The following is a 23,361-nucleotide window of genomic DNA, read 5'->3' as shown; positions in this document are numbered from 1 at the left end:
TAAAGGAAGGAAACAAAAGACAGACTAGAAGAGAGGCAACAGATGCAGATGGGTCGTTTAGATGGCGCGAGAGCTTGCAAGATATCCCTCACAGAAAATAGAGGCTGGCCATATTAACTGGAAAACATATGAGATTTGGTGCTATTTCCTTGGCTGTGTTCAAAAGGGAAAAATCCTCCTATTTTATCAGCAAGGTTTGTTTTGCCACAGGGGGGTAAAAAAGGCATTTTTACCCCCGTGAGTTTCGATTCAAGCTATTTCATCATTATTTCTGTTTTGTAAGACTTGCTAAGTTTCCATAAAGCTCGCTACATATCGACGACAATTATAACAACTTTTTTTTTCAATATGGCCGCCTATGTAGAGAATGTAGGTCATTGGAGAAGACGCGCCCGTTTCAAGTGTAGTCTCTTCTCTATGTTTGTGCAGAAGGTCACAGTCACACGAATTCTATCCTGTCAAAGATGGCGGCACCGGCGGCTTCCAAGAAGGCTTTTGAGGCTTTTGTGTCTCGGGTACCGTGGAGTTTGGCAAACAGTAAGTGGCGGCGAAGGGTGCTTTGCAGAAATACGTTTGTCATGCAATAGTTCGCCCGTGACAGGGTTCAGTTGAGTAGTCCACGGAGACCAGGGCAGGCACGCCTGGCTAACACGAGTGACCCAACTGTAAATCCTAACATTTGGGAGCAGGAAAGAGGGGGAATATGCGTTAAGCCATAGATTGAGATAATGTAGGGGAAATAGTTGCAGAAAAGGAGTACACATTTTAATTGTAAAACGGAAGTCTTAAGACTAAAGACTGCATACAATACCTAATGCATCACCGTGCTCTGTTCTGCGTACAGAGCCCGTGTAGTATTGCTCTTCGATGCGTGCGGTTGAAATTAAATATTAATAATGCGTAAGGCTATCGCATGAATCAAGCTGAACAATAATAACGTCAACATACCCCCACGAAGCTCCTGTAGGTTTTAAAGGGCACATTTCTACAAAACCGTGGCCTCTCGATGATGGTCCAGGGATTGTGCGGGTGTTGGAACCTTAACTACAAGAAACCAGATGTGTGTGGCTCCGTGTCTGAAAGAGCGCAGGTGCTCCCATACACATGGTTTAAATATGGGAATATCCACACCTGTCAGTAGAAAAGAACGTTTTTTGCCCCTGCTGAAAAGTGATGTTACTCTCCCTTGCAAACTCAATAAAAATTCGGAGGTACAAAGTCCCTGCCTATTTAAAGCACTGGTTTAAGGGGGTACATGTAATTGTATTGGATCCAAAGAGCATTCCATGCAATTCTTGCATATATTACATTGATCACACTGTGTTTCATATAGTATTCAGCCATTGATTTTTAATGTTAGGACCATAGGGCAACAGTGTAATCCTTGCCGTGGGAATACCATTTCTACAGCCGATAGGCCTAAGGTTTTTAGATAATAGAAGTCAGACCTTATACACATAGGGTTTTCTTTCTTATCTATCGTAAGATCACAGCAACGCAAATCTTTTCCTGTTTCCCTTGAGCATATCCCTGACTTGTGGAAAAGCATGTAAGTTCCCTGCCCCTTATATAACACTGTTTGAGCACAGAGCTTCACCTAAAACTGAAAGGTGAATATCCTCTCAATCAGACAATACAATCCTATACATCAAGACAGTTGCAAGTTTGAGGGTAGTTAAGTAATCGGCGACTTTTAACTCATGCAGTGCCTGCACTTCTGTTAGTGAGGACTGGGTGGATCTTTTTTTATCATATTTAATGGTAACTTATCATACTGGTGCTTGATGCTGGAACTAATTTCTCTTCTGCCACAGCTGCACAAGAACATGGGTCATAAGCAAATCTCGTTTATTCTAGTGGCTATGCCCTTATCAAGAGTCTTCAAGGTGATGCATCTTTGCTGACTTGGTGCTGACATTTTGAAACTTATTTTGATTCATTGAGGTGGGTGCAAATCTCTTCGCATGTATAGTTGAGAGTGTTTGTTCAAGATCAGTCACAAACCAGAGGGCCTTATGCTGAGAGGGTAATGGAAGTGGCCACCTTGAAATCTGTGCTGTGCAATATCGACACCTAACCAATTGGGCTAAAGATACACCAAGGGACTCCTGTCATGCTGTACTCCAATTCCTTTGTATGATTAATTAAAACCATTAAAATATTTGTAAACTGATCATGAAATAATAATCAAGTATTTGTCTGCCTGCCCTAATTACGCAAAAGGCAAAACACAAATGTTAATGTCGGTGGACAGACAAGTTAAATTCTCAGATCCTCAATTCATTAATCCTTGGCAAGCTACATTCCACAACGTATTCAAGTAGATAGAGATACTACCTCCATTTACGAAAAATCCATCTTAGCCGTTGGACCATTTGAAACGACCTATATGTGTTTAACAATTTTCCTTATTACGCTAACTGATTGGAGTTAGTATTCTGGGCAGCTGCTAACTCACTTTTGGCTTTTTATGAAACAGATTTTAGGGGAAGGTGCTACACATTAGCTAAACAGTTTTGATCCTGATAGGTTGCATTATCCACAGCGCTGGGGCTTATTTGCTTGCCTGTTTTATGAATTTTAGAGCTGTCTTCAATGGTGTCAATAGTTGGGCTTTGTGGAACAAATTGAAAAGGTGGGGAACAGCTGGCTGTCAAATTGTGCAATAATAACCTGTAGGTTTGCACTAAGCTTGGCTTTGCCCTACGTCCACAGACTTGGAACTAAAAACCGTTTACTCACATACCAACCCATAAAGAGAAAATCATATGTTATGGTGTGATTACATAGACAACATTTTTATTTTCTTGACAGGTAACGAAGATGAAGCGCTTTAGTTTATAAAATGGATCAATACTCAGGATAAACGTCTTAAATTGACACTCTTATTAAGAAGTCACCTACTCAGTCTTGAATCTTATTAAGTTCAAGAACGACATCCTTGCCATAGAGGTCTTTAATAAGCCAACAGATAGTAATAGGCTACTCTGAATCAGTAGTTCACGTTCCCGTCTTCTATGGAGTAATCTTCTCTATGGTCTGTTCCTCCCCCTTCATCAACTCTGTATGAACATTAATAGATATAAGGGACAAGCTAAAAGTATGTAAAACTGCAGGACAGAAATTACCCAGTAAGAATCACCAATAGGCCAAGGAAACAAGCACTAAGTAACTCTCTTAAATCCCCTTTTGAAAATAACATCAGGCTACCCGGTGATATTACTTGTGTGACACACATTCATGTAAATCTAATGATTTAAAGAAAAATATTAACAAATACCGGTGTACTTTGAACTCGGCCACAGCAGAACTACTGACACCCCTTTTCTTTTAAACAGGGTACACACCTCTGGATATCTGTTGGTATGCATTAGACTTAGGACACAACTTAGAACTCAGCCTCAACAAATTATTTAAGGACTGCCTCCAGCAGTCTGCCATTAACCTGGTGGGAGGTGCAGCGTGTGTCTATTTACAGTTGCAAATAATGAAGTTGACTTAGGATTCAGGCACCTATGCCAACACAGTAAATCTGCTAATTGTAATACGGAGAATGCCATGTACATGTCCACTTGTTTTTCGACCTCCGATATAGAGGCATTGTTACAAAGAAGGTCAAAATAAACATTTGAGAACATAGAAGTAAGATTTGATGTTGCCATGCTTCGGCCCAAATGAACTACTGCTTTCCTGGACAGAGACATGATGAGGACGACATAGGATGACCGATGGTTGAAAAATTGAATGACTAAAGGACTTGCATACTAAGTGCTGTGGATAAAGGAGAAACAGTGAGTATATACCTTGAGAACACTGCATCTCAGGCCTGAATTATGACATTCCCAGGTATCAGTTGGGTGACAAATAATGCTAATTATTTCTTAATAATTCTGTATTCCTTGATATGATTTTGAGACCATTCAATCATTTATATCTTTGCATGGTGTATCACAGAGAAACTCTTTTATTACTTGACACATGAATTGCTTTCCAGTTCCCGGATCATACAGTGAAAATGGCCCGTATGGGCACATGATCTTATGGTATTTCAAAGATAACTTTATAATTTCCATTTAACAGAAAGTGTTTATATCATTGCACCCTAAACTGGTCCAAAAAGGACTTAGGTTGGTTTTGTGTAAGCAGTTTTTAGAGGTGTGGAATTTAATAAAATATCTGCTTGTCCATGGGACAGGTTGCTTCTTAATTCTACTTGTCCTGTAAAAAAAAATCTATGTGTCCCTTTGGTGCCACACAGTGCGGTGACAAATTATGACAGCAATCTCATTATGTAAGAGCTCTGATAATAGCCTCTCTGATTATGCTAGGGCTACATCTATAGAAGGGCTTTGAATACTTGCAATTTCAATCCCTGTTATAGCAATTCCCTTATTCTGCCACCTTACCGCAGATCTACATACTGGGGCTAATGGAAGCAGTAAGCAATAGTTCCAGGGCTTTAATGCTTTTGAGTCTACAAACCTACTAACATTTGGATGTTTTAAGGATTTTCACCAGCTCGTCTCTAATTTGTTCCCATAATGAGATAGGTTGGAAATTTACTCCTGACAATGGCAGAAGTAGAAGTTCTTCTAGGGTTGGGGAAAAAAAGTAGTTGGAGGTAAAGTGACCTTGTAAACGCTCAATAGAATTTCACATGAGCAAATCTACACATGCATATTTGCTCGTGCTAAATACAGTTCAGAAATATTTTCTAGGAGTACAATTTCCTGGTCTACTTCTGTAAGTTCTTGTGAATTCATGAAAGCCACTAATTCAAAGACAAATACCATGGTTGCACTTCTGTGACTTTATTTATGAATTGGGTCGCTAATTAGGTCTGGCATTAACAAAGACATTTTGTTTTTATTACATTTCTATTTCTCTCTCTCTCTATCGGCTGGCTGTACAGTGACCAATCGCATTCTGCTCTTCCACAAGGAGCATATTGGCACACAAAGTGGTTTTGTTCAGTGCCAGTAACTACTGTGGCAATCAGTGGCGTAACAAAACTGGAGGGGGCCCTCCTGCAAAGAACATGGAGCCCCTCCAGGCTCACCTGGGGCAGGTGCTGCACTGTGGGGGCCCAATTGAGGGGGGCTGGGGGCCTTTGTTACACCACTGGTAGCAGTGTGTGCTTTTTGAGACCAAAAATTGTTTGTTCTTTTTGCCAGTGATTGTTACAATGTTGAGGGCCTGGCAGCTCCTACAACACTAAAGTGTTACAAAAGCCATGTCAAAACAAGACACACATTGACGAAACCAAAAGGCTCACAAAAAAAGTTGAAATGGTTGGCTTTGCCAGTACTTTTTTATTTTCATGCTTCCCATAATCTTGTTAAAAAGGTTACACTGATTTTTTCCTTAGGAATATTTTTTGGAAATACTATCATGCATCAACACATTTGTATTAAATGACGCTTTAAAGAAATAGCACCTAAAAGTTCATAGTAGTGAATGTTTTTTTTTTTTTTTTTTTTTTGTTTTTTTTTTTCCTACGTGCATTTTATTTTGAAAGCAAAGAATCCTCACTCTTGCTGGGAGCATTAAACTTAGCCTCATATCATTAAACTTTTCAAACGTGTACACTTTTTTTTTTTTTTTTTAACTCGAACCACTGTCAGTAGTGCAGTGTCACCTTAAAATGTTTATTTACATCGCTCACCCTAGTAATGAAGTCTTTTCATTAATGAACCTTAAATACAAGTTCGAACAGTATTAACATATGGACACACACATTACCTCAACTGCAGACAGTTCCCTTTTCTGTAAACTGGTAGCCAAAGCGTTTGTGCTGCAGGGGGTTTGGCCTACTTGTCCCAAGGACAAGATAAGCATGAAAACTTGTTGCCCTTGACCCCTAACAATATGTCCCGGCTCGTTGGGCGATAGGAATTCAACATCCCTGAGTTTTATTTCCTGGATTCACTTTGGTGGCATGGACCCTTTTTCATTTGCTATTTAGGAAAGAAATAGAATAGTGTAGGATGGGTTATGTTGGGGATCCATTTGGTCCTGATGAAAGCCACAATCCCCTTGGAAGGTTTCTTAAACATGTTGAAATGTGGATGAGTGGGACAGTTACTTCCATCAGCATCCTAACAATGGTTTTTGCACCAATTTTAAATTTTACTAATAAAATGGTCTAGTTCACGAACACGTAATTTTAACTTCTCACAATCTGGATCTCATTCTGTAGTATACATCTTGTAGAAACATCAATCATTTTCATATACTGAAGCCCAGAATTCATATAGTTCTGCCAGGCAAGCAGAGGCCTTATGATGAAGCATGCCACTTCAGTGGGTTAAGATCTTGCATCCTTTGAAATGAGGCAGCACAACTGGTCCCATTAACAAAACGCTTAAAACATCTTTACTTTTCTTAATATTATTCATGATCATTGAGCATTCTATAATGTGATTGTGGAGGAACAAAAATGTAGTGGGATCCTCCTCTTAAAGTATCGTACAAGGACATGGTCTGTATTAATCATTTCATTTGTGCAGTGCAAAGCAGCTGCATTGTTTTCAAAGACATAAATGAACTTTAAACCTCAATCTAATTTCTAAGTGAATCTTTGGTATGAATTGTATAATACAATTAAAATTGTATTTTAGCTATTTAAAAATAAATTGGAACTGTGTGTAATGAGACTTTCATTATGATTTATTCAGTAATTAAACAGTCCTTGGTTCTGATAAATTCCTATTTGCCATACAGCCCTACAATTCTAAACTCTGATTTAAACCACTGTTTTCGTTTTGACAGATAAGGTGGTGCATATGCATATCACAGTTTTGATTCTTAGTTCATATCTGCATAGCCTACAAGGGCACAGGCTGTTAGTATTGCTCGAAACCTGGAGCACATCAGAGTTATTTGAAGTCTTTGCCAGAGACTCTCCCTCCTAGTGTTTGGGCGCCAGTGTGATGTGGATCAACATTTTCCCTAATTAGACCTTCATGTGATTCTTTTGGGGGATGCCCTTAAGCAAAAGGGCGTTTTTAAAAACGTGGCTTTCATAGACCGAGTTTGATTACTGTTCTCGAGTTATACCTACCCTGTTCCTGTACCATGATAGGAAATAAACAAGTTATCTGTCTCTATGATTGGCATGATATCCGGTGTAATGAAACAGCACATGTACCTGTGTGAATCTACGCCTTTGATTCATTGAAGGCAAATAGTTCATTCTAATCACAGAGAGTATTAGACACAAAGATAAAATTTATCTGGTTGACTTATAGAATCTGATCAGGAAGGCAGCTTTATTTTTCATTGTAACCAGCTGACAAATATGGCCACAATCTGTAAAGAATAAAAGGCTCCACCACCTTCCCAATATATCTACGCTGCATCCTATCAGCCTCCTCACCCCCCCCCCCCCCCCCCATTCCTAGGTCCAGCTTCACTGCTATTCTTCAATTAGCAAGGCATGTTTCCCACTCACCAACCATCGCTGGGACTACTAAATCAAATTCTATTGATCGGTCCTCAGATGGACCCAGTGCTCTCAACTTTGGCGAATAGTCACACAGCAAAGGCAGTGTTGTAAAGTACTGTATAATGGGCTCCCAGATTACCTCAAGGTCTTTGTGGATTATTTGTACTGTATATCATGGGACAACTATTTGAGTGACAAAATTCAGCGACACACATTGCACTCCATGCTGATTCCCTATGTATTAAAAATCTGGGGATTAACTGCTTTGCTACCCCCAACATATGGGAAATCGCAGTGTGCCACATTCTCTTAATATCTGAGATCTTCGCAGGGCCCAACACCAAAAAACGAACTCCGGTTTATGTGATATAGTGCACCCTATAACTTCATTAGCATGGCTTAACACGTCTTTCGATATAATTTGAATTTTAAATGTTTATTTCCACCATATACGAAACATGGTGCTGATTTCTGTTTCACCACACCTACATTTATCTGGAGTGTTAGGGGTACACATGGTGCAGCTTTTCCAGAGTCCAATATCGTTTCATCCGCTCTTTAGATTCATTGTTCTGTTTTTAATGTAAGTCCTTTTATGCCACATTGAAAAATTCACATGAATTGGGGCTTATATCTTTATCATCTCTTGAATGTATTCATGTTAATGATATCTGCTTGTACTAGAAAGGAGGAAAACTCATTATAATGTCTCATTAATAAGGAAGACTAGCACTCAATCCCTATCAGTAAAACATAAATAAAACTGTCCTGGACTACCAACTACCATGTCTATAAATAATATCAACCATGAATACTGGTAAATGTGAACAACTTTTGAAAGCCAATGTAAAAAAAAAACAACCTTATTCTCTAACGACTTACAATTATCTCTGTTCTGTAAGATCGGCTTCTGACTTATATTTACTAAAGAGACAGCCTTACTTAGATACAAATTTAGAAGCAAGAACAAATTCCGTTTTTTTCCGATTACAACTATTAAATAACTTGACATTAAAAATTGAAGTGGTCTGGTTCAACGAGCCCAGTAACAAGAAACATTGTTGTTTGTTACATTGCAGAAGGGACAGTTGATCATACACAATGTCTGTGTTCAGTATTGACATATATAATGAAATCATTTTACAGCCTTTCTTCAGCGAAACAGTATAGAGAAGCTACCTTGTTTTAAAGGCATCTTCAGTAAACAAGTTGATAATACTAAAAATATTTTGTTTTGTGTACTATATTTTAGAAATGTTCATTTTAAATTCTTGTTGCAAGTGAGATTGTTTTGGTTTACTTTTTTATCCACAGTTCTAAAGTGCTTCTGGTTAGAGAAACTATATTGGGCTGTGGCTAACTTTTTTCTTAAATTCTGCAAATATGACCTGCATGTGTATGTTTTTCATACCTGTTCGCTTGTAACTGTTGCTCTATTTTTGTTCATGATATTTATTGTAACTGATTGTCTCAAGTACATACAGTTAACTTTTCATTCCCACTCATCAATTCATCCTTCAAGGTAGTTATAAGAGGCTGATCTCTCAGTTGCCTTACTGTTTAGATGCTGCCTTCCTGGTCTTTGCTATATTGACAGTGACCGCTTGTTCTGAATGTTAAAATTGTTCAAGGTTTTAAAAGCCCTCTGAAGTCCCTCTCCAATATTGTCCTGCACCACACTGACATCTATATACCGGATAATTGAAATGTCGCCCAAGCCAAGTGAAAGAGGAATTTTTTTTTTCTTAGCTATTGCACCCCCAAGGGCGAGTGGTATTTAGACTGTGTAGGGGGGTGAAAGTGCACACCTCTTCTTTTGGCTCTCATTGATTTTTATCCTTTTCTCTTCAATGAGTGTTTGTCTGCTATAAAGGACCCAAATCCATGCTGTAATTTGAGCAGAGGCGGTTATGATAAATACCCCATTCATTTTGTTTCCAATATAACTGAGAACCCACCTGCTCCCACGCGTGACAGAATACTTCGATTTACCATGGAGAAGGCAGTAATTAGACTACCCCCATTATTGGGTGTTGGTAAAAGGCTCAATAGCCATGAATATTATTAGGCTGTCGCCACCATTTGTTCATGTCATGGCCTGCACTTGGTAATACCAGCCCAAGTTGAACGGATAGACTCTATCTCCAGCACCGTCAAGTAGTCTTCTGGTGAGCAATGTATCATAGAACTCCTGCCAGAAAACTCAGACAACACGTCTTCTGTGTAGGAAAGCATGCCATTTACAATAGACACAATGAAATTGGAAGTAGATTGGCCAAAGGCTATTGTGATAGGGTGTTTCGATTTTGGTAACATGCACATATGTCAAGTAAACCTATTTGGTTTGAACCTTATAGAAATTGACTCTTGCCCCCTTTATGTGTTTTAATTGGCTTTCAGAAGACTTTTTTTTTTTTTACACACATTTTGCTTGCGAGGGATCACTTTTGCCGATCAAAGCAACGTCATCTAAAGCCAACTATTCATAGTCATGAGCTCAAGCATAGAAAATGCCGTTTGCTCATTTAATAAGGGAATACTGGCACCTTATGTGTGTTCGTACACCTCAGCGATGAGCTTGCTTAATATCTATGTATCATTGAACTGTTAGTTGTTGCATGCTGTCTGTACACTGAACAGAGCCATTGAAAAGTTAAATAGCTGATGAATAGAGGATGTGAGTCATTTCAACATTCTGGATTGTACAGTTTTCGGAGGAAGTATACCATTCAGGTGCAGTAATTTCAGTGTCTGCTCTATTTCGGACAACATTATGGTGTTTTATCAAATGTAGTTGTGAATATAGAAACAACATCATATGAAGATATGCAGCCCATCGCCTTCTTTAGGACATCCACCGAGATAGCATTGTGAGGACTGTGGGTGAATCTAAATCCAGATTGATAGTGGGCAATCTGTACATTTTCATTTCATAGACATTTATTCTTTGTTTAAAAACAACCATATAAACGGGGAAAAAATAGAGGCGATACGTGAGTTTAGAGTTTAAAGACGCATATAAAATTTGCTCAGCCCCTCTTTTTTTAGAGCTAACATCTGTGCTTTTCTGATTGGAATTCAGCTGTCTAATAAGACAACCACAATGGTATTTTTGATCCTGCTCTGAGATGAGATAGTTTTTTGCCCTAAAGTTCTGCTAGATATATCAAATTCTTGGCCAGTCATAAAATGCTTCAAAGTCTAGACAACAAAAATACCGGAGCATACATTGATTTATTTTTTATTTTTTAATAGGGCAAACATATTAGAAGTGTATTTTTAATTTAAAAGGATGTTTCAACATTTCCCTTTTGAATCGCATCCTGAATTCGTCCATAAACAATTGCAGTACATGTTAATGGCTAGTTTAGATCTCAATATACATAAAACAGCTTTTGTGCAGCTCTGTTAAACTTTGTTTTAAATAAAAATCGTAAAACACAAAGAATTAGCAGCCAGATGGCATAAACCCAGACTACCTAGCCATTTCTGCCTTCCCTTCTCTCGGATCTCACCCTAACCTCCTCTGTGTTCTCCACTCTGTCTGCCCCTCCTCACTGCCTTCTATGCTATGCAACCTCGTCCTTTGATCAACCCCCTCCCTGCTATCTCATAACTCTGCACCACTTCCATGTTCTGCTGTTCCCCATGGAGCTGATGGGTCCCCGATATCTGGGGTTGTTTTCACCCTCTCCCTAAGGCCCCTGTTTTGAGTTCCTGGTAGGCCAGGCAGGTAGTAGGCTGAGTACCATAAAGGCAATTGTTCTTCCTTGGATGCATGTTTGTCGCGAACTAGGACAGTTGTGGCCGTGACCTGCCACAGGGTGGTGTAAATTCTGTCCATGACCAGTATAGGATTGTCAGGACAGCCCCACCTACCAGAAATAAACCATGTCTTACCTAACTGAGAGAGGCCATCCACCTTTTCCCCCTAGTTTGCAATCTTTATTACAAAGGAGAGAATAGATTGCTTGATGCCCAGCAGTTGGGAATGGAACAAATTATCAAACAATATATTCATCCTATGAATGGACCTCACTTCAGATTGCAAAGGCCGTAAGAAAGGGCCTAAGAATAAACCACTATATTGCAAATCAAGCCTAAAGAAGAATCCACACTTACTCAAAGGCAACGTTTTTGCAGCCATATAAAGGTATTATGAAACTGATGTCGAAACATTTTCCAGGGAGGCTGAAGTTTTCAACTGTTCGCCCCAATGTACCCTGCACCTCTAAGTGAATGTGCTGAAAATGATAGGTATCAACATAATTAAGCATTTAGACCTTGTTTTGGCATAAGGTTTAAGCAAACCACTTTGTGAAAAAAGAAAGGCGGGCAGTCGGCTACTTCCCCGGCAATCTTCTGCTTTTTTAGGAATGTTTCCCAAATTACATAACTCAAATATTAAGATGCATAACATTAAAAATCCAGGTAAGTTATTTTGTTACAAACGTGACCATGAGTGCTTGCTAAAGCCCTGTAGAAGTCCATACACGTATAATACAAAGGCGCAGACCCATGAACCAGCAATTAGCTGCCACTTTTTTTTTTTTTCTAACTGGGACTCTTGTAGTCCGAATTACTGTCTTTTTGTAGAGTGGTCGACGAAATGTTGGTCTATAGGACAGCATTGGAAACAGAATGTGGTTTGCAGCGATTCTGTTACTTCTGATACCCTTTTACAAACGTCCAGCATATAGCATGTTTGCTGTACTTCTGTATTTGTGTGAAAATACTTGGAGTATAATTGGCCATGCTCTATCTTGATTGCGAGGAAAGCTTGCAGAACTACTGCTGGTACCACAGTACCTGGTACATTGTACTGTTTCTGTCATCACATACCCGTCCTTTGTATAGGAGGAGCCCGTGTGACAGCTGCACGTGCTGTTCTACTTTATGTCATAGTCTTGCACTGCTGCCCATTCCACCTCACAGGACTGAAAGAGCAACTTTGAAGGCAAGAGAAAATACAGAGTAGCTTTTCCAGAACACAGTGGTGTTCTTGAATACTCCAGGCTCTGTTGTGACTGCCTGATGCCCCTGCATGATAAACTCTTTGCACATCATTCTGAACAGACCTGGCAGGCCCGCATAATAAAATCCGCATTGCAGTAGATGGAAGTACTGCTGCATAACTGTGAATAGTGGTAATTATACTTTGTCAATACAGTTTCTTAGCCAGCAACACTCAGAATACTGGTTTCCACCAGACGATATCATGGCAGCAGCCAGGACCACCAAATTCTGTGAAGAAAGACATATCTCCTTTCAAATCGTTTTCTAATGCTGGAAGAGAGTGATACAGCACCCTCCCTGCCTTGGTAGGAGCCCTTTCTCTCAGCAAAGTTAATATCCTCCTTTTAAGGTGCTCAAGCATGAACAACTACCAGAGGCCTTGGCGAGGCCTTGGCGAGGCCAGGCTGGAGGTGCCAGGATAAACTTGCATCCATGGTTCCTTCTAATCTTTTGGAGGAGCCTCTGAGTTTTAGGAGATGAAGGAAAGGCATACAAAAAATTCCAAACTTGAGTATAAAATCAGGCCTTCCCAGAGTTAATTAATCCCCTTAGCCCACCCCTAGGGTAACTGGTCTTGTGAATGGAAAATACTCAATCGGACATGGGCTTCAAAGATTGAGTGGAGTGCTTCCTGCAGAATTTGGCTCTCATGCAGAGTGTGGAGAGGCATGCCCAGGCTGTCTACTGAGGAGTTATCGATTCCCAGCAATGTTGGAGACAAGCTGAAAAGTGTTACAAGACCTATGCCTGCAGAATTATGATGATGGATGCCCCTTTTTTCCCTACAGTGAAGTGGACACTAATGGTGTAAGTAAATGATCACCTCTGAGGATGTCAACAATGGCTAGAGGCTGTCGGCACTAGGCCCAAAAATCCGTTTTAAGCAGCCTAAAGCACCATGAGAAACTGCAGGCAGGAACTGGGAACTCCCATGTGATTTAGAACCAGAGTTGTCCCAGCACCTGGTAATTCCCGATTTACAAGTGGAACATTGGGGTTCCACTTCGATACCCGCAAACTCCGCTCGCTGAAGTTAAAATAGCCCCCGATAACGTAAACTATAGGAGTATTGATTTGCTGGATACGGGTCCAGAGCACTTCTAACACGCTCCCTAGTTTTTATCCAAGGAATATTGTAATGCCATGTCAAACCTGAATACCACACCGAACGTGACACGACTTGCAGGCTTGGCGCGCTGCAGCGCACTATGATTTATGGTGGGACACTAAAATAATACATGTGCACATCAAAAATGTTATCTTCCAAAATGCGTTATTACAGGACATTGTACCATAATGGCACTGTCAAACACTTTCTACAAATTGTACTACATACAGCGCACAAATGCATCATGGCAAAATGTTGTACGCACTTTGGTGTGCAATAGCAAAATGAAATGTCATTTGACACATTTGTTAATAGTGGGTATTCCTTCTCACATGACCCATTAACCAAAGGTGCCTTGAGGCGCAATATGACTGCTGTATCATCAGAATGCATTGCACCAATAAATGCTTATTTTAAAAATGGTAAATGTGAACTTTGTGGCACAAATAACATGCTAAGGCCAGATTTGTATGATGTAACTCTTCTAATTGATTGTGTTTGCCTTTTCTTTCAACAGAAGAATTAAGAGAGTACTTTTCTCAGTTTGGGACTGTAAAGAAATGTCTTCTGCCTTTTGTGAGTATTCAAGATACTGTGTACTTGTCTTAAACTAAGTGTTGTAGATCCAGCCTTGGGCGTCCTTTAATTTTATTTTGGTCCTTTTTGTGGCATTATGTATAGTTAAGGTGGGCTGAAACCTGAGCATGCTAATGTTTTGCTCAGGCGTCCTAGAGAGATTCCAGCAATCCACAGTCTGAAACCCTGCTTCAAATAATGAATAGCAGCTCTCAGAACATTAGAGTTGAAATGTTGAAACCTAGTTGACTGGCTCAAGTGTTTCTAAGTTGGACTGTGGCAGAGAACTATTTGAAATTAATCATGGTCACCAATTTTATTGAGACACGGGTGGAAAAAAGGAAGAGTTAAAATATTAATACACATTTGTAGTAGCAGCTTATAAATTAATAACTTTGTTGAGTGACTGGCCTCATAGAGTGCACTATTCTGAGGAGTTAGTCCCCCACGCACCTATCTTTTTGCTGTTGTATTGGAAAGTTTGGGTGCCTCTTTGGTTAGAGATGGGCTTACTCATCGTATAAGTTGGCCTCAGCCACCCTACCTGTGCCACAGTTCCATCGTTCTTATAAATGAAGGCAACAAGGTGACCAAAATCAGGTTGACCTAACATTTACACCAATTCTGCTATAAAGATATAGGACTACTAGGACCAAGGTGTGATTAAGGTAGAACTAGGTAAAAGCTAACCACTGTTTATAGCCTGGACACGAACAATAACTAAGTTGTGGGGAAAAGTGGCATACTGTAGTTAAATAGTGGGATGAAAGTGATAGCGTGTTCCAGATTGTAAACACGATATTAAGCCATTGAGATGGAGAGAGTTGGTCACTTTGGAAAGGACAGTTGTGGCCAAAATAAGAAAAGAAAAACATTCCAAACGTTTCTGCAAGTCATCGATCCCAAATAAATATTAAAACAAAAATCTGCTGTGTGGGACATGGACATAATGCTCCACACAGATCAGTAACTTAATCTGGCTGGCGAATACTACAAACCTGCTGGTTACTATCCAGTATGGAAGCATAACTTAACACAAGCTGACCAGAACTGTAAAGGGTGCCTAGAATCTAAAAGTGCTACAGGGCAATACAAATTGGTTGTAATGTCTATAACATGTTTTTAATCTAACAGATGATAATTGTACGCCGTAGATGTATTAGATTGGTGGATATAATAGAAAAGATTTATGAAGTTGAAGTTAAGCTAGTTTAGCCATTTAATGTGATAAAATATTGTCTGGATAGTGCAGGTATGTTAGAAGATTATTTTACTGTGATTGGATAAAAAGGCTGCACTGTGTTCTGAAATAATCTCAATTTATGGGCTGACTGTTTGCAGGACAAAGAGACGGGATTCCATCGCGGGTTTTGCTGGGTTAAATTTGCTTCAGAAGAAGGGCTACAGAATGCTCTACAGAAGGAGTCTCACATCATCGAAGGATCTAAGGTAACTGAACATAATCCCCCGACCCCCCCCCCCCCCCCCTTCAGTTTCTAAACTGGTTAGTGACAAAATTCCATTAAGATCAAAAGAGGTAACTAACGATTGTATGTCTGTGGGTTGATGGGATGGGATCTTCATTCATCATTCAGGTGGCAGTATTTACCAAACATAATGGGGTCACCCACAGTTCCCTGGTATGGTAAATATTAGTATCCATATTAATCAAGGTAAGCAGCCGATGTGCAATGAGTAGAACTGAAATGTGAAATAAAAATGCAGATCCTTTATGTTGTGTTTAGTTGCGTACAGTGGTATGTAGAGAATTACGTGAAAGAAAGAGGGTCAATACTGATCCTTTACTGAGTTTGAATTTGATCATTTACGATCTGCATTACTCATACAGGGAACCCTGGCGCTTCTGGAGAAATAAACCTTTTCAATTCAGCGCTGCATCACTGCAATAATAACAGTTCTTTTCCATTTTCAATGTGTTGAATGCTTATTTTAAGGAACAAAAGCTTCAGGCTCACCCACTAACAGGCAGGCAGCCTATTCAAGGGGTAACGTAGGTACCACTTGTATGGGGTTGATAATGAAACCTATTGTGATAGTAAGGACCTATATAACAAACCCATCCACATGTAGCTGTACAAAACTAATAGACACTTTCTCGAATTAAGTTTAGATGAATTTATTTGTTTTAATTCTAGTAAATGACAATTTTTTTTTTTAAAGAAGTTGGAAGACAAGAATGTTAAGTCCATGGTCTTTATTGTATAGGTTATTTGTAAACTTTAATGCATTTTGGTTAAACAGGTATGACTGTTTACCAACCAGTGTATATCTATTGTGGTACATAAATGCTAAGTGTGCAGCTGCGTTAATGCACACGGTTTTACTTTTCTGCAGCAGTTCCAATGCATATTGATAGTTGTGAAGCTATTGCTGTGACTAATGTATTTATTTATTGGCTTGTATACAGCACACATTCCAACTGGAGAGGAAAAGATTATGGTTTGAAGACTATACAAGATCGTGCACATAAAGTTAGGATTTACACGTTTGAACAATAGTGACATTTTACATATTTATCATTATATTAGGTTTCGAATATTTATATTTGTTTTGGGCACAGTTAGATTGTGATTTGTCAAGGAACTCGCAGTTACCATCCACAACTGAGGTTATTGCCACGGTCATCAGGTGCCAAAGTTTGAGGTTTATTCCTAGATCACAGCTCATTGTTGTTGGGCTACTGTGGTGCTTGAAGGGCATTAATCTGCACCCAATATGGCACACCTCGTAGGACATTATTAAGGTAAATGGTGGCCACTAGTTTGCTAACATCTGATCATTGCTGCTTCAGAGATGCCGGCGAACTATTTAGGACAGAGTTACATTTAGCAGTTTGTTTTAATTTCGTATTTCAAACAATGTCCTTAACATTTGTCTACCTTTGGATGGGCAGTTTCATTATGCATTTCTCCTACTGGAAGCCCTTTACACTAATGTTTTGTTTAATTGCTAGTTTGGTAAAATGCAGGTGTCCAGTCTGTAGTGTACTGATGTACGCCAAGACATTCCTCTATTGTGAACAAAAAATACTAACTACTGTTGGTGTTTCTTATTATAGCTTCAAGTCCAGCTGAACCGGAAACCAGTGGGGTTGATCAACAACAGAGGCGTCAATGACCAGGGATGAAGCTGACCATGGTTGCTGTCTTTTTCTGCAACACCTGTATTTATTTTGAAATGCTGTCAATAAACATTATGAAAGATAATGCTTTTACCTGTATTCTAAACTTGAGTTTTTACATACACAATTTATGTTTCTGTAGGTATTGTACTTAAATTGTGGAATCATGACAAGATTTCTAGTTTGGAGGCTTGACCTATCAATGTGTTTTTATTCCTTTTTTATGTTTAATTTGCTACAGAAATTTTACCATTTAGACATACCATGGTGGTGGGTACAGATCATCAAATCCTGATTGGTAGCATATATATTTTGAGGGTGGGAGTTGAAGACCATTTTGAAGAGGTGAATTTTAAGGGGTGGGGGTTCAGTTGCAGAGGTGGATGTTGCTGACTTGAAGGAGCAACCTTAACAATGGGTTAGTATATTTTTTATGGCTCACATATATTAACGCAGTTAAGATTCCAGAATGGTAAATTGGGTGTAGTTTCGGTTCAAAGATTTTCCGGTGTGGTAGAAAAAATAGTACTGTCAGTACATAGGTTGACAGTGAGGCAGTGTTTTTTTATTTTTTTATTGGGAAGATGGAATTTAGTTTGATGAAGTAGTTAGACTAAGCAAGTTGGTGTTTCAGTGAGGACATTTTTTCCATATAATGCCCTGTTATTCGAAGTTTATTCAGGAGCTGTGGGAAAGCTGGTGAGCCTGGTTAATGTTGGAGAAGATGAGCTGGAAATATATTGCAGTACGGCAATTGAACAAGCTTTATAATTATATAGGCCGTTTCATAGAGATATTTGAAAGCCAAATTGCTGAGCAAGAGAAGGGGAAGTGGTTTTGGGAAATTGGTACTCTAGCTGGATAGGTAAAATAAGCTTGTCAAACATGGTCCAGTGAGTTTTGTAGTGCAATTTGAGTATAGTTAATAAAAAATAACTTCCAAAGAATTGGCGTTTGTTAATTTTCCTAACGTGAATACAAACCAAACAGACAGCTGCTTAATAGCATGAAATTTAGCCTGTGGGTGGGGGGAATCGGCAGCGTTTTTTCTGTGTCACTTACACAAAGACATTCTGCTATTAGCTTTTGTGCTAGAGGTTTGGTAGGCTTTAGACCTAATAATTCAGTTTAATTTTGGCAGGCTCCTTACTAATGGAACAATGAGAGGACACTAGCTATAGCTAGGGATTGCTAGGGTTAGGAAAGCACACATATATTAATTATAATAAATGAAAGGACATATCTTTTCTGCACTGCACATTTCAATAGACTGACAGTCCGTGGAAGAGTGAAGTTTAAAAATGAATGAATGTATTGATTCAACACAAAACTAGGATTTGGACTCCCATGAATCACTGGACCAGTCAACTCTATACAGTCAATTAGATCAGTGTAATCAAAGGGAACCAAGAGAGGATTATAGCAGCTACTCTACTCCCAGCACAGCCCAAAAACTTATCATTAGATGTTGATTATCCATCAATATTTATTACATACTTAACTAAAACCAACGCAGTACACCAAACAATCATATATTTTAGAAGACACACAAACCCTCACATTATCCAGCCTCCAAACATAAAATCTGACCATTTTTAATCACGGAATTATGTGTAATAGGTGTCGAATAAATGTGATGTTTCAGAAGTAAATTGAATAAATGAAATGCATATTAATTATTTTATTCCCACTATATACATCTTGATAACTTGAACCCAACAGACTTCACAAAATTGCATAACCCGACCGTTTGAATATACATCTATCCCCGGTGGGGCATCTTATACCCAGACTTAAAAAAGAGGGATATATGAGAGCCTTACACTCTTTAAACAGAGCAGGGAGCCATTAAAACCTCCCCTGCCAAGTACCACACATCTCGTGTTAGGGTATCACAAAATAATGCTTTTCCAACGCATCACTGCATTAGTATTCAATGTCATGCATACATTATTAGCTCTGATATGGCTGCAGGCACTCTCTCAGTTAATGTCGAGCAATTCGAGCTGTGCAGAAACTGTGCAAGTTGGAGAGCCCGGCTGGATCGAGCAGGGGTCATGGTTGCAATGGATACCAGGATCAGTTGCAAGTGCTGCACCTATTCGCCCTTCTTCCCTACCTCCTCTGGACACAGCTGAGGTACTTCACAGATCTCATAACTCGCTCTAGAGAGCAGCGCGTTACAAAGTTTGCAGTTGTGCAGCATCGCACCATCACAGCAGTGACTTGTGGCTGCTGGATGAGGACTTACAGGAAGTAATCATGCAGATTTTAGAGTCTCTGAGTCACTCAGCAACAGACTGCTTAAGCTGTCAGAGCATGCAGCATATACAATTTAATACGTCGGAGCCGAGGCACTAGCTATCTTGTCGAAATGTGTATCTTTTTTCCCCTAGATGTTGAAAATCCAACAAACGTTTCCTTTTTAGAATATTGTACTCTGTACTGTTGCACCTTTCTTGTGATTTTAAACTGGAGTGCTTAATTTCCTCCAGCATGCTGAGCAATACTGCGTCTGCAGTGCACCTCTCAATCTATACGATTATTGTGTGTTGCTTTCCTCCCTTTGCTCCGGCCAGCACAGCATCCTGTCTTCTAGTGCACCCACTAATGTTTCAGGGCAGTTATCTGCGTACACGGAGGTGGGTTACTTACGTTGGATAAGCACTTGAAGAGCTTTCCACACTCCTTGACAATAACTGCACAGACGTGGGCCATTTTTGTAACGTTCCCCAATACACGGACAGAACTGAAGCGTCGGACATAAGCAATAAAATGTTGCACATAAAGCCTCTGAAACATTGACATGTCATGCATAAGCATTATGAAAACTTGGCAGCTATGTAAAACGTATGTTCTAGTGAGTCCTGCTCAAAATTGATGAGCCTCTAACCAGTTTAGGATCAATTATTTTTCCAACTTTGTCCACTGCCGACATGAGTAACTAAACCTTACTATCAAGTAACTCATTATTTCTTAGTAACGAGATTGGAGATGTAGGATAAGATTGCAGCTCCCCCCCTCCCTCGACCGACAATCAAAACAAAGTTCAACCACTTACTTGTTGAATAGGCTATTGTAATCTTGGAAATTATTTTATTTTTTACAGGTTTTTTAAGTGCTTGTTTGAATGGTCCACAACAGTGGTTCTAAACCTGTGGTCCAGGCACACCTGGGGGTTTGCGACTACTTATAAAATTGCATAATATTAACAGATTAGGGCCCTAGCTTTTAGTAATGACTCAGTGGAGTGGTCCCTTGATTCTAATAATGATTCACTGGGGTCCCCAGGTTCCAGAAATTATAAAGTGGGGGTCCACAGAAGTCAAAAGGTTGGGTACCACTGGTCCACAAGGTAAACCAATGTTGCACAGTTCAACCATCTACAGATCGAGTACATTTTATTCAGGCTCAAAGTCTAAATGCTACCTTCTTCCCTGTTAGTGTTGAGCTCTTGTTGCATGGGAGTTATTAGACTGCTATCTCATGCTTTCTTTAGATTGATACCACAACAGATTAAATGAGATTTAGCAGCAAAAGACTGATCCAATAATCAGATTTTAGTCTTATTTAGGTCTGTGGGACCGATTGTGGGTTGAGTGTTTGAACAAATTGCACTGTGGCAAATCTAGCAATTGGCTACGTTTGGCCCCAAAAACATTTCCTTAATGTAAACAGGTAAAATTGAGTTTTACATGACTTAAAAGAGAGGCCAAAGAGACAGGTCCTTAAGCTCTTTAGCAAACCCTTCCAAAGCAATTGTTTACAAAGATGCCAGATGCTTTAAACTGGCAAGCCTAATTTGGTGTCTGTCCCTCTAATGGAGCCAGGCAACTAAATATTTACATGAGATATCCCTGGCAGTAATTTCTCTGTTCAAGTTTCAAATACATGGCTTCCTCACCTTTTTTTAATACATAGGATCACTTTGAAAATGATAGGACTCAGAGCTATCCTTTTTAGCACAGTAGCACTCATGGCCAAATAAGAGGGATTGTAATCCTATAAATGCAAGATAGTATTGTCCGTATACAGTAGTATAGGAATATGCTCCCCTTATCTTTGGAGGGACAGTTTTTTGTTGTTGTTAGAGACAAAACCCATATCTGCCAAATTAAGGTAGAAGACCAGAGGTGCAAGCGCATAGACCTGCTTGAAACGGCTATTCATGAGGATTGTCCTTGTAGTGGTCATATTGTCCCCTAATTTGATACAGACACAAGTGTATTGATGTAAATGTTGGATAGTCCTCAGCTGAGTGGGCACAATGCCTGAATTCGGGAACATGCTCATAGCAGACCCCTGTTGATGCACTAAAAAGCTGCTGTAAAATCTACAAAGCAAATATAGTGTGGGCTGCACGTGGTTTTAGAATGGAGTTTGATCAACATCAATGTTATCGATAGAACCACTTTCTGCTCTTAACCACGTTTGGTACCAAGGCAGTAACTGCAAATCATAACCCCAACCCTGGTGCTTTCCTAGCGATAATGGTGCATAATAGTTTATTGTAAAGTCTAGGAGAGCAAAAAAACCTTTATTTTTTAGGTTCTCCTGAACACTTTTTGCACAGGTTGAGCCTTGCCTGGACAAAGGAATGACACAAAAACTCACGTAAAATAAAGCAGGCACAACAAAGATACCCAATTCATGGTATCTTGCTTGAACAAACTTAAGTGCAAATTGGTTGGATCAGTGCGCCACCTGATCTCCTTTTTTCGTTTCCTCCACTTTGACATTCGAGACTATTGTCCTATACCTTCAAATGGTTGAAATTATGTGTTGTAGAACCTTGAGAGTCGAATTGGCTGACATCAAGGAGATTACTAGGCTGGCACAAATACTCATGGCGTGTTGAGGCAAGGACTTTCTGCAAGTAGTTGTTTGTCAGATGGTTCAGTGGCGGGTTCCTTGAAATCTGCAAGAGGATGTTGGAACTCAACTGGTGAAAGATGCATACTGTTCTTAGATTAGAAATCTTGATTCTATGTCAGGATGTGAGGCTTCTTTCGCTTTATTTTACAAAGCAGTCATATCTTTCATAACACTTGTCACCAAACTGTGTTTCTGCTGAGCATTAGGGAAGAAAAACTAGCAGTGGCAAAGCCAATAGGTTTCTCCTTTTTATTTAACTTGGTTACAAAATACTAGAAAAATTTAATACTAATGTTTGTTCTTAAATTTGCTAAACCGTTAAGTTTGTTGTTGTTTATCAATTCATCGTACATCACAACATAAACAACTATCAGTGGTTTATCAGATTTAAAACCAACATTATTATAAAAAATGTCTAATATTTTTAAACAAGTTAGAAAGAAGAAGAAAGAAGACAGAGAAGACTGCAGCGGAGAAAGAAGGCAGAGAATATGTAATGCAGCAAAGGAGAAAGAAGACGGCAGCAAAGACAGAAGAGAGAAGATGGGACGCAGCGAAGAAGAAAGACCAGCGAAGAAAGAGAAGACTGCATGCAGCAAAAAAGAAAGAAGACGGCAGCAAAGAAAGAAGACAGAAGGCGGCATGCAGCAAAGAAGAAAGAAGGGCAGCGAAGAAAGAAGACAGAGAAGACAGCATGCACCGAAGGAAAAAGAAGAAGGGCAGTGAAGAAAAGGACAGAAGACTGCATGAGGCAAAGAAGGGCGTCAAAGAAGACGGCATGCGGCAGCAAAGAAAGAAGACGGCATGCGGCAGCAAAGAAAGAAGACAACATGCAGAAAGAAAAAAGTACCCTAAGCTTCGTAGCCAGAGGAAGGACACTGGCCAGTGTCCAGTGGCAAGTGACCATAAGGGAGTGCTTGGTCCAGAGGCAACACGACTGAATGAATGGCAAAGAAGACAGCAGGAAATGCAGACGACGTGCTGGCCAATCAGAAGCACATAAATTAGAGCGACGTTGGACCAAGCCAATGGTAAGTTCTGGTAACTAAGGGGCGGTTTCTAAGTCCCTTTTTAAGTTCTTTTTACTCAACAAAAAATTCTCAAACACAGCTCACCAGCACATGCATTCAGGCGAAATCTAAACAAGCAAGAGTCCATCCAATCACAATGGAGACCGAATTTTATAGTTCTTTCAAC

General features: G+C 39.6%; 1 protein-coding gene across 1 annotated transcript; it reads left to right on the top strand.

Moving 5' to 3' along the window:
• Nucleotides 1-46: 46 nt before the first annotated feature.
• Nucleotides 47-17,374, top strand: SLIRP (SRA stem-loop interacting RNA binding protein). Its single transcript, XM_069208402.1, has 5 exons — nt 47-194; nt 430-537; nt 14,089-14,147; nt 15,489-15,596; nt 17,227-17,374. The coding sequence occupies exons 1-5, from the start codon at nt 62-64 to the stop codon at nt 17,293-17,295; spliced, it is 477 nt and encodes a 158-aa protein (XP_069064503.1). The 5' UTR covers nt 47-61; the 3' UTR covers nt 17,296-17,374.
• Nucleotides 17,375-23,361: the final 5,987 nt, after the last annotated feature.

The sequence above is a fragment of the Pleurodeles waltl genome, chromosome 9, assembly GCF_031143425.1.
Source record: "Pleurodeles waltl isolate 20211129_DDA chromosome 9, aPleWal1.hap1.20221129, whole genome shotgun sequence".
Taxonomy (NCBI): Eukaryota; Metazoa; Chordata; class Amphibia; order Caudata; family Salamandridae; genus Pleurodeles; species Pleurodeles waltl.
Note: the sequence above shows the minus strand (reverse complement) of the source record. Positions and strands in the feature narration are given on the sequence as shown.

What these genes read in the sequence shown, in the direction of transcription:
- SLIRP (XM_069208402.1), top strand. Translation starts at nt 62, where the DNA reads ATGGCGCGAGAGCTTGCAAGATATCCCTCACAGAAAATAGAGGCTGGC. An exon ending in AGAAATGTCTTCTGCCTTTT is followed by an intron (nt 14,148 to 15,488) that starts GTGAGTATTCAA and finishes GACTGTTTGCAG; the next exon opens with GACAAAGAGACGGGATTCCA. An exon ending in ACATCATCGAAGGATCTAAG is followed by an intron (nt 15,597 to 17,226) that starts GTAACTGAACAT and finishes TTCTTATTATAG; the next exon opens with CTTCAAGTCCAGCTGAACCG.